At 34.9% G+C, this 12,472-nt stretch overlaps 1 protein-coding gene across 2 annotated transcripts in view; it reads left to right on the plus strand.

Moving 5' to 3' along the window:
- Window positions 1–12,472, plus strand: part of Tao (Serine/threonine-protein kinase Tao) — a 92,509-nt gene that overhangs the window by 65,538 nt on the left and 14,499 nt on the right. For both annotated transcript variants that reach the window (XM_089086530.1, XM_089086529.1), the window contains exons 11-14: window positions 1,404–1,554; window positions 3,893–4,132; window positions 6,699–6,911; window positions 12,109–12,291. In XM_089086530.1, the coding sequence (XP_088942656.1) occupies window positions 1,404–1,554; window positions 3,893–4,132; window positions 6,699–6,911; window positions 12,109–12,291 (787 nt within the window). The remainder of the gene's footprint in view (window positions 1–1,403; window positions 1,555–3,892; window positions 4,133–6,698; window positions 6,912–12,108; window positions 12,292–12,472) is intronic.

The raw sequence follows: 12,472 nt of genomic DNA on the forward strand, positions 1-12,472 counted from the left end.
TTTTTTTATGTTTTCCAAGCAGATATATTAGAATATTTTTAGGAACTGCCCTTTTCCGAACCTTGAAAAGAAAATTTTGCTCCGTTCATTAAAAAAAAAAAAAAAAAAAAAAAAAAAAAAAAAAAAAAAAAAAAAAATTTCTAAGGTTGTAAGTTTCATTAAATTGGATTATCTCCGACACAAAACGGGATAAGTTAATGGTTTTCCTAAGGTTTTGTGGGAAGTAGCAGTCGGATTTTAGTTTTCTGTAGTTCATCCGGATCTCTTATCAAAGCTATACGAGCTATGGCAACACCGCGCGATCAATTCTGAACAGTTCGACCAAACAAACTAAAAAAAAAAAATTATAATGGACGACATAAGTAACACCCGTGTTTACTGGTATTTTTATGAATAAATCCGCTAATAGATATAATTTAATGAGCATGACTATTTTAATCAGGATCTAATGATCTTACTGAGAACCATCCTAGCCGAGTGGTTAGCTCGCTAGACTTCAAGTTCTTTTTCCGTAAGGACAGAAGCTTGAGTCCTGGTGTCAACCCAGCTCTAAATGGGTACTTGGAGGTATCTAAGGAAGGTAAACAGGAAGGGTATACGAAAACACAGGATGGCTGACCCATAATCCCCCATTGTACTTCTTGGCTGAAGGGTTGTGAAACGGAGATCATAGCGCCGGTAGGGACTGTGAAGTCACCCAATGCCATATTATTTTAAGTGTTTTTAGGACTTAAGTTCATTTTCTTTTATCCATATTAACCCGATTTTCCTGATTTTTTACCTGATTTTCTTATGCTCTAACATCTTACTTTGGTCTTTTTGAAAAATGGCTTTAGGTCCTGACGGACTTTCAGGTCTTTTTAGGACTTTCGGTTGTTTTTTTATACCTTTTTTTACCCGATTTTTCTTAGAGGTAACATCTCACTTTTAGGTCTTATTGGAAAGGCCTTAGTACATGAATACATAAAAATGTATTTAAATAGTTTTTTCAGCAGTTATATATGGCTGTGTGAAAATACTTGAATTAATTATTTAAAAACAGAAATGAAAAACCTTGTTTAGATGTTAAGTGTCTTTTTTGTGCAACATTATGCAAAGACAAAGTTTCCGTTTGGAGCATTTGGTATTTTTAGGTATTTTTGGGATTTTTTTTTCGGGATATCATTGGGATTCATTTGGGAATTATTTCGGGAGGAAGAGAATTTATGGTAAATGGAGGTATATGGGAGTGATTGAAATGTATTTTTGTAGAATTGTTTTAAACTTTAGTTCCACTGTGGAAGGAATGCTCTTTGATGGAAGGGTTCCTTAAAAAAAGCGCCTGGGCAGGCTTTCATCCTGGACCTTTAGGTCTTTTTAGAACTTTAGGGCATTTTTTTTAGAAGAGTACAATTCTCTTTAAGGACATATAAGGATTCACTGAAAGCTGTGGAGGCTCAACAGGAGGAGCGTCTTTTAAAAAGTCAAAAGGATTTATTAGAACAAGAAATTCGAAGGCTCCGAAGAGCGAAGCTACTATCTTACCATAGACTTGAAAGAGAACTACTTTGCGAGGTAAGGCTTTTTTCCTCTGATAGCAAAATTTGTGGTGCAATCAACAATTTGTTGTCATTCTGATATTCTTGGGTTCAATCTAAATACCAAGGACATTAAAGTAAAACATTTTTTGTCCCCTTGAGAACTACTCATCTTAGTTTTACCTATATCTGAAAACTGCGACTTTCTAAGGTTTTTCTCTTCTTTTTTTTCAAAATCAAAATTTCTATGGCAGTGTCACATTTTCGTCAGTGTTGCTGCATTGAACTATCAAAATAAATAAGGAAAGCGTTTTTTGTCTATATAATTTCAAACACTAACAATCTTCATTCCCAAAGACAACTACACCTTCAAAGGAAAGTCACACCATCATAAGTTGTTTGGGGCCATATGTTTTGAGCTAATTGTTTGTTGATTTTCACTCACGTTTCTTTCTTTTTTTTAATTTGACGCCCGCTACTATCGAAAACCGCGTAACTATATGCGGAGGCTATTATCTTCAAAGATTTAATTCCTGTTTTTTCTATTTTTTTAATATAATTATGGTTGTTTTACGTAAGTGTTAAGTTTTGTTAATAAGTCTTTGTTTTTTCTTGATAAGGCTTAAGTCCAATAAGATTTAAGTTTTCACTTAACTGGTTCAAACAGTTTCTTTTCACTGCCCATTGCAAGTCGAATAAAGTTTGACTAAGTCTCACAGATTTCTTAATAAGTCTTCTAAGTCTTCATTTTTTCTTAATAATGTTTAAGTTTAATAAGATGTATGTTTTCACTTAACCGGTTCAAACAGTCAGATTTCATTTTCACTGCCCTTTTCACTTCGAATAAAGTTTGACTGAAATTTCACAGATTTCTTAACAGATCTTAATGAGTCTTCTGAGTCTTAATAAGTCTTATTAATATAACTCTCAAATCTTCATAAAATGTGGAATGTAGTATTTCAATTCACTAGCATAGCCAAAAGGGCCTTTTATATGTTTTTTATTGCGGGACTTTTTGCGATATTATAGACCCTAGTGATGCCATCGGCAGACGCATTGAAGGATACCTCTGATATTCCATTTTAAAACAGCACATGTATCGTGTTTTTATTCTTGTAATTGTTGCGCTTGTATTATGTCAATCTTGTTTTATTTGTCATTTTCCGTCTTTTTCTTCTTCTTTTTTGTATATTATACTCCATTTGTTACTGAATTTGCGACGGATCATAAATAAAACTCAATTCCATTTCCTTCTTACCTTCTATTGTTACAATATTTTTAGATATTTGGAATTATTATCACTGACTTGAAAGTTAGCCGACTTTGTAAGCTGACGTTTTTCTCCTCCCAAGTGGACCGTGAAACAAAATTCACAGTGCTGCCTTATGGTCACGGTGTAAGTTAAGGTGATTTAATATTATGCTGCAAGTCGTTATTTGATTAAATTAGATTTAACACAAAATTATGAGTTACAGTGAAAAATGCGCCATTTTACGTCGGTAGGGAAGCCATGCAATTTTATTTGTAAATTGTTTTGTTTGCGATAAAAAAATGAAACTGAAAATAACCTGAAACAATAGTGATATAAGAGGCTTACAAGCGTTGATTCTTGCAGGAATTGAATAGGCATCAAGTGTAGCTAGAGACGGTGCTCAAAATGCTTTTGCCAGATCACAAGTTAATGCAGAAGCTGGAGTATCCATAAGTCTCTATTATTTTACTTTTTAAAATGAAAACTTAATTTGAATGTCTTGCACTAAATAACAAATAATATTTAAGTCATTAAATGATTTCTCAAGGGGTGGAGGCGCAAAAACGTAGGAGAAAGTACGTATCTTCATCGCAATTATGCCGGGAGGATCCTTTGAATCAACCTTCGGAGACATCCCTGTCGTCCACATCAGGGTAGATTTATAGTCTACCCTATGCAGCAGTAAGGAGATACTACTACGACTTTAACAGTGTACCCTTATAATTTTGATTATTAGAATCCGATTTACTACGGCTACTACTACTACAGCTTACTGCAGCACAAAGCTGCCTGAAGCCGGCACAGTTCCGAACGCTCTCCTCCACTCCAATCTAGTGAAAGCTAAAGTCTTGACTCCCTCCCAAAATGTTCCAGCTATCTTAAATCCTTACGCATAACCTCTTTACACTTCATTTAGGGTTGACCGGCTTTTTGTCTGTCCCCAGATAGAAGGCCAATAAGAACGGTCTTGTCACCCTACATCCCTAAGACCTAACCTAGCCATCTTAAAATTTCTTTCATTATGGCTCTAAAAATTGGGATTGACCACAGTGGGATAGAGATAAAGCTGAAAGTACCATGAGACAAGAGCAAGAAAAGGGGCTCACGGCTGTGATTGTTGCAGGAATTGAATAGGCGTCAAGTTCAGCTAGAGACTGCGCACGCAATGCTTCTCCGACATCACGAGCTAACACAAGAGCTGGAGTATCGCCAACAGCGTTCTGTTCACATGCTTCGGGAGGAACAGCTGAGACAGCAGCATCAAACTGAGCTGACTAACCAACATGAATACACACAAAGGTCTGAGAGAGAGCTGAGGAAGAAACATGCGATGGAGCTGAAACAACAACCGAAAAGTTTAAAGGTAATTTGTTTTTCTTTCAATTACTTGCGAAGCATGGGCAAATGCATCAAACTAATCTTAAATAAAAATAAATCGATCAACTAATTTACTTTTGACTGTAACAGAGGGATATCCTCTTTTTAGAAAGGATTTATTGTGATCCTCTAGAAGTACATTAAAATTTTTAAAACCTTTCTGTAGAATGGTAAAATGCATTTGGTTATTCCTCTATAACCGTAATAATTTGTGTTGTATCTCGAAACCATTTGAAGTGACATTATTTTACCTACAAAAAGTAATCTCTGTATTCACAAAAACACAACGCTTATCAATCGAAGAGACACGAGTTCAAAGGAGAACGAATGTTTTCAAAAATAAAAAGTAAGAAATGAAAGGGTTATTTGGCCTCAATTATACATTAGTACCTACAAAGGTAAAATTACGCATTTAGCACATTCAAATAGGTAAATTATTTTGGATACTTGGCTAAATCTATTGCAATTAAAGTAACAGTGTTTGTTAGAATTTAATTTTGAGTTATTTTCAATGTCGTTTAGGAATTAGTTTTTCCCAAATTATTGCCATTCAAACATATTACTAATTTTGTGTAGTTATTTATATATATATATATATATATATATATATATATATATATATATATATATATATATATATATATATATATATATATATATATATATATATATATATATATATATATATATATATATATTGATTCTAGAGGATAAAAAAAGTTATTCGCCATGACACTCATAGTGCTATGTAGGAGGTTTACTCCAGAGATCACGATGATCAGTCGATTAGTATGTCCGTGAGTCCCATGCCGAAATTTAGCTCTTTTGCATTTCAACTTGATATTATTGATTTTTTTAAGAATTTCTATTATAAAACTCAATACAACTATATAGAAACTAGACTTGACCAAATATGATTTTCTATGATTGGGATAGACTCCTCGATTCATATATATGTAATAGAACATCTTCATTCTCAGCAAAAATGCTAGATAGCGTAATGTTTATTTCATGGACAAGTCCACCCAGGGTTCATTTTAGTGTTTTCGGTATACGCTATGCGGTGTATGGTGTTTATGGTATACATTTATTTAATAAATATATGAAGCCTTCGTGATCGTGATGGCAGCAATTCGTTTATTCCTGCACTCTCACTCTTATTTCCGTTTCCTTTATTTTTCCTTTCTTGAACTTTTCTGCTGGGTAAATACTGGATACTTTGGTGTGTTTGTGTGGGAATGGTAGATTTATGACTAAAGTAACGTATTAAAGCAAGAGGGTTCCAGTTGATAAAGGGATACTAATAAGCCTTGGGCATAAGCTCTTAAGAGGGCTAGGATAAACATTGGGATAGCTGGCAAAAGCCAGTCAAAAAGTAAATACTGCGAAAATGAAGTCATTTCTGTGCAAGTCCTATGGTTGAGGCGATCTCTTATCAAGTGAGCCCTGTAGCCTTGCAAGTCGTCTGAAAAGTTGTTCATTTAAGGATAAATTATAGGGTGCATTGTAGCTGTAACTGATATTCTAACAAAATGGAAGAACTAAGTAAACCGAATGATGAAACTACTGCTGCAGCAACTTGAATTGTATCAATGGTGTTCTCCATTCCAAAGACAGTAGGTTCTGTTTTGGAAGAAGTAAACGAAATAACCTTTTCATCCAGCTCAGAGTAAAGAACATCAACAGCATTCTGTAGTAAAATTCTCTAGATATTCTAGATGGCATTCTCTAGATAAAAAGCACCGAGAAGTTTATACTCAACGCATTAAAAGGGACTTTTATTATCATATCTAATGTCAAAAATAATTTCTCAAGGTATTAAATACACAAGGTTAAATACACCTTGAGTCAATTGAGTTCTATGAGATTTAATAAAAGCTTATATTTGAGTTAGTCTCTCACCAAAACAGTTAAGCTTTATTTTGCCTAAATTTTGCAAGTCGAGTAAGAATGCATTCGTGTTATTTCGGCAACTACAACTGATAACAATAATTGATAACTTTTAACTATAATTGGATAATTGGTAAGTATAATAGTTTCGAGTTAAGCTTTATTTTGCCGAAATTTTGCAAGTCGAGTAAGAATGCATTCGTGTTATTTCGGCAGTTGACAACAATGATTGATAACTTTTAACTATAATTGGATAATTGGTAAGTATAATAGTTTCGAGTTAAGCTTTATTTTGCCGAAATTTTGCAAGTCGAGTAAGAATGCATTCGTGTTATTTCGACAACTACAACTGATAACAATGATTGATAACTTTTAACTATAATTGGATAACTAAGTATAATAAGTATAATAGTTTCGAGTTATGACAGAATAAATTTTGTTAATTAATAACATAGGCTATTAACATAAATTAATAATTGTTTATCAAATGAACCTAAACAACTAAACGTAACGTACTCGAACGTTCAGCTAAATGTACTCGAATCTAAAAAAAGGGTTTTGGGTACAAACTCCCCGAAGATGCGACAAAAAAAAATATTAGAATCATTCCATTTGGAGTAAACTAGGAATAGTAGGCAACTTTGATTTGTTCTTTTTTTCAGCTCAGAGAAAGCCAGATTAGGAAACAGTTAGCTGAGACAATAAAAACTCAGACTCGTCAGTGTAAAGCCTTGAAAGCCCAGGTCCTTGCAAACACACCTCGAGAACTTCAAAAGAGTGTAATAAAACAGCTGAAAGAAGAACAGAGAAGGAAAATCTCCTTACTCGCCGATCAGTATGAGCAGAGTATTACAGAAATGTGCCAGAAGCAGTCGGTAAGCAAGTTCTATTAGTTGTCATACAAGGGCGTATCCAGGATTTTTATTCGGGGAGGGGGGGGGCTACACAAGAAAACTTCAAAAAAGGTATAACAAATTTGCTTTTATGCATTTTTTTTTTACGTTTTTAATAGTCAGGAAAAAATTTGGTGAATCAGAAGGGGGTCCAAACCTCGTAACCTTCCTCCCCTGGATTTGGGTTTTTCGGTATACGCTATGCGGTGTATGGTGTTTATGGTATACACTTATTTCATAAATATATGATATCTTCGCCGATCTCGCCGATCAGTATGAGCAGAGTATTACAGAAATGTGCCAGAAACAGTCGGTAAGCAACTTCTATTACCTGTCATACAAGAGCGTGCTCAGGATTTTTATTCGGGGAGGGGGGGGGGGGTTACACAAGTAAACTTCAAAAAAGGTATAACAAGTTTGCTTTTATGCATTTTATTACGTTTTTAATAGTCAGACAAAAATTTGGTGAAGTAAAGGGGTTCAAACATCGTAACTTCCTCCCCTGGATACGGCCTTGCAATCGTATTCTATAGCTAATGTATTAGAGGAAGAGGGGTACTATAGTTGTTTATTTTTTATATTGTCGAGCCTTGATTACATAGTCGAAATTCATTAATTTGAAGAGCCAAGATGTAATCGGTGTATTTCTGTGTATTGCTCAAGATATTAGAGAAATTAATAAAATTCATTTCACGCAACACTAGGAAATTGTAACATAATCAAAACCCTCCACTTTCAAAGACCAACTCGTTCGCTGCCATGAACACTGTTTTTTAAGGATAGATAAAGAAATTTGCCCTTTTAATAATTCAAAAATAAAGACTATATTTGTGCAATTTTATTCTGTAAATTTCAAAATCATTTAGTAAAAGACCTTGCATACTGGAAATTGTCCTCTCTTAGAAACGGTATTCATTAGTTCATTTTCTTATCCATCCTAACCATATATGTAAATTTATAAAATGAAATGTCTGCCATGAATGCATCACTGTGGTATTGATCCGAACGCAAAGGAACTTTAAGAAATTGTTGAGTACACTCTTGCGAAAATAACGTTATTTTTGTCATATGTGTGGAGGTTTGAATGAAACTGTAAATCATTTGATGTTTGAAGGTGAAGAACTGAATGATTAGAGAATTGAAGGGTTTGGTAGGAAGGATTTTGAGTGGTTGGTGAGAGTGTGTGTGGATGAGTGTTTTATAAGTGTAAGAAATATGGCACGATTCTTCCGTCTTGCGATGGATCGCGACGGATTTTAATTTCTGTGTAATTGTTGTTGTGTTATATATTTTGCTACCGCTGATGTGCTTTAAGCGCAAATAAATTCTACTCTCTTAATAGTCGAAGTTCACTAATTTCAAGAACTAACATGTGGTGTATAGCTGTGTTTTACTCACAGTATTGCGGAAATTTATAAAACTCGTTTCACTCAACACTAGGAAATTGTCGTAGCATAAAGCCACCTGATGCCAGCGTAGCTGCGCACACCTCTCCATCCTTGCCTGTTCTGATCTTCCTTCTTTACTGTCTCTCATAGAGCTCCTGCATCCTTTAAGTTTTTTCTTCTGACCTACCCCTTCCATTCAAGGATCCATTCAAGGTTTACGATGGGCTCTTTACTTAGGCTAGGATGTAAAATAGCACAATTCTTGACAGTTTTTCTCCCTGACATAACCATCTTGACCTATCTTTCATTATAGGCCTAAAAAGTAAAAACGAACCTCATATCGTGTGCAGCATGTGGTTTGGTATACGTTCATACGAACGAATTCCTATGACTATGCTTAGGCAATTCCTTTGGAAAACATCCATCATATATTTTGCAACCTTAAGGCACACTCGTTCCAGAGCCATTTTTGAAGCACACACGTTCCAGGCAAAAAGTCTTCTAGTCTCCTAATTTTAGTTCTCAATTCTAATACTTTAATTTCTCTTAGAGCTATTTTTGAAGCACACACGTTCCAGGCAAAAAGCCTTCTAGTCTCCTAATTTTAGTTCTCAATTCTAAATACTTTAATTTCTCTTAGAGCCATTTTTGAAGCATACACGTTCCAGGCAAAAGCCTTCTAGTCTCCTAATTTTATTTCTCAATTCTAAATACTTTAATTTCTCTTAGAGCCATTTTTGAAGCACACACGTTCCAGGCAAAAAGCCTTCTAGTCTCCTAATTTTAGTTCTCAATTCTAAATACTTGTAATTTCTCTTAGAGCCATTTTTGAAGCACACACGTTCCAGGCAAAAAGCCTTGTTGTCTCCTAATTTTAGTTCTCAATTCTAAATACTCCAATTCCTCTTAGAGCCATTTTTGAAGCATACACGTTCCAGGCAAAAGCCTTCTAGTCTCCTAATTTTATTTCTCAATTCTAAATACTTTAATTTCTCTTAGAGCCATTTTTGAAGCATACACGTTCCAGGCAAAAAGCCTTCTAGTCTCCTAATTTTAGTTCTCAATTCAAAATACTTTAGTTTCTCTTAGAGCCATTTTTTAAGCACACACGTTCCAGGGCAAAAAGCCTTCTAGTCTCCTAATTTTAGTTCTCGATTCTAAATACTTTAATTTCTCTTAGAGCCATTTTTGAAGCACACACGTTCAAGGCAAAAAGCCTTCTAGTCTCCTTATTTTAGTTCTCAATTCTAAATGCTTTATTTTCTCTTCTTTTTTCCCCATAGTTACTTCATATTTTATGCTCTTTTGTGTGTAGTTGCAAATAATCGATTAAATAAATATACTAATTAATATCAAAAAGTGATATTTTTGACGTCTGCCTATTGCCTTTGTTTAGACTATTCACATCTGATTAGCAGTTTGTTGTGATGTTTAATCTATTAAGGGTCATTCATCGTGTACAAAACAGTTCCGACGTTAATACTGCAAGGGAGTGCATCGAATAGTGTCTTTTGTTGGCAAAATCAAGATGTCCTTTTCGTGTTATCCACGAGATGTGGTTAAAGAAATTTGATGATTCGACCACGCTTATTTTCAGAATTTTCGCTTATTATCTGGCGTACAGTGGGATATAAAACGGTAATATTAGGCTATTTAGCTGGTTGACCAATACTAGGCTGTCGATTTGACTGTGTCATCAATAGCCTAGTATTATCGCTTTATATCTCATGGTAGTCTAGATGGTAGCTGATATTTGAACACTAATGTTATTGAGACTCCTTCAAGATTTCTTGAATCCCTTGATTTTTTTCCCCCAATCATTGAGTTTCGTTGAATACAATTTGACATTTACATTTTATCTACAAAATGTGCTGTTTGATATACTACCTTGTGAATTAGTGTCACGACTGTTTTCTTCTCGATGAACGACTTTTTAAAAGATTGAATATCATAAAAAAAATGGTTTGTGCAGTCTATAGTCTAAGGATTATCATGTTTCTATAGTCTAAACCTATGATTCCCAACGTGGGGTTGGGGATCCTACCCAATGCTCCATCTTACCGGTGGAGAATGGCAATATTTTGGTGGGGTCATAGGCAGGACCCTTTAATAATAATAATAATAATTTATTTATAACCCGCTAATAAATACAGAGAAAAGTTGAATAAAAATAAAAAAAGAAAGGAAAAAAACAAAAACAAATTAACAGAAACACAAAAGCTCTATAATTGAACGAAAAGACGAATGAGCCCGTGGTGCGGCCCGAGCCTTTCTATCTGTGGCCCGAGCCAATGGCTATCTTTAGCAACTTAATGTGAAGTAACTCAAGCTTATTTGTCACATTATAGCGCATGCGCTATAATAACAACATAACCAAAAAAGAAATTGGTTATGTTTTTTTCATAATTATAGCGCATGCGCTATAATTATGAATGAGTTTTTGGTTCCAAGTACGTGAAGGCAAATAAAGAAGGAAATTAAGATATCGAAAGTAATACGAGCGCAGGCGCCTAACATCCTGGCATCTTAGCAGACTAAAAACACCAACTGGAAAAAGCACAGCATGATCACAAAAAGTTGAACATAACTTACATAAAGCTTTCCCTTTAAATGTTCCCCTGTTTGCTATAATTAGAATTTCCAACCGGAATCTTTTTTCTAGAATCATCTACAAGCTTATTACGCATACTCATAATGGTGGAGCGTTCGGATATACCAAACCATTTCAAAGAAATAAACAATAGGAATAGTGAAATCAGGACTTTTAAGTGGGAATGACGATGCGCGGGAGTTAAAACATGAATAATCGTATTTGTCTGTATTTAAAGTTAAATCAATTTTACTAAGTGAACCACGAAAGGTACCAGCCATTTTAGACAACGAAGATTTTGATCGGCTAATCAATAAAATGTCATCAGCGTAAGTTAAACATGAAATATCAGACATTCCATAGTAATGGGTTGACCGAATCAAGGCTAAAGTGGAGACTCCACATCTTGAAAATATGTGGTGATAAGATTCTTCCTTGGCGCCTGCCGCATCGAACAGAAATACATTCCACTGGGTTTAATTTAAGCCACAAATACGTATGTTCATACCAATACCTAAAAAAAAAAAAACTGGAAAATTTACTCATTTAGAATTAAGAGAAATAAAGATTGAGTATGAACAACACTGTCTAAAGCCTTTGAAAGGTCTAGTGTATACAGATGAATCTCACTAAATTTTTGCCAGTGCCCTATGAGTATGATCGCAGCCAGTGCCCCGCTGGAAACCAAACTGATTTTCACCACTTTTCGCAATAAGGGTTAGCTAAGGTATAAGGACATACTCGAAAACTTTACTAATTGTACATGCTACGGTTATAACTCGGTATGAATTGCAGGCATTAGGGTCCTTTCCACGCCTCAAGACTGATGTTACAGAACCGTAAAGGAAACTGTCTGAAACAATCGAAGACGCCCCACATATCTGAAGGAGGGGCTGCAAGTGTCGCATGAGCGGAACTGAATCAGTATTCAAGTGAAATTAATTAAGATAATTTAACCGAGCTGTGTGCCTTCGTGTCTATCTACAACATGCTACTTTGTTGGCTTAGCGTCTTTATTAGTTTTTGGGCGATTTGCCAATTGACTTTTTTTTTGTTAACAGTAATTCTGACCAAGAAATAACACTCTACCCTTTTGATGTCACATAGTTGTCACTCAATTTTAAGTTTATTTATACATAAAAGTTTATTTATACGTTAAGTTTATTCTTGTTTATACGTAAATCTATCATTTGTATTCTAGGTACGTCTTGATGAGAGTCAAGAAGATGAAGCTGCTAAACTGAGAAACCGTCTCCAGCGAGAGTTGGAAATGCTGATGGCTTACCAATCAAAAAGCAAGATACTCGCTGAGTCTCTTAGGAATCGAGAAAGAGCGGAGCTTGAAGAGAGAGTTGCTACGCGACGAGAGTTGCTGGAACGCCAGGTATGCTAGAGTTGTAATCTCGTTGTTGCCCTATATTGCCCTAGAGTTGTAATCTCGTTGCCCTTTATTTCTTATATCTGTTATGAATTATGCTATATGGTGTTATCTCTTATCAGATCCACCGCAACCTAGTAAAAAACGAACTCTAGCCCATAGTAACCGAAAATTTAAAACAAGTTTT

This window comes from Artemia sp. Qi Xiang Cuo, chromosome 3 (genome assembly GCF_049724085.1).
Source record: "Artemia sp. Qi Xiang Cuo chromosome 3, ASM4972408v1, whole genome shotgun sequence".
In the NCBI taxonomy this organism is placed as follows: Eukaryota; Metazoa; Arthropoda; class Branchiopoda; order Anostraca; family Artemiidae; genus Artemia; species Artemia sp. Qi Xiang Cuo.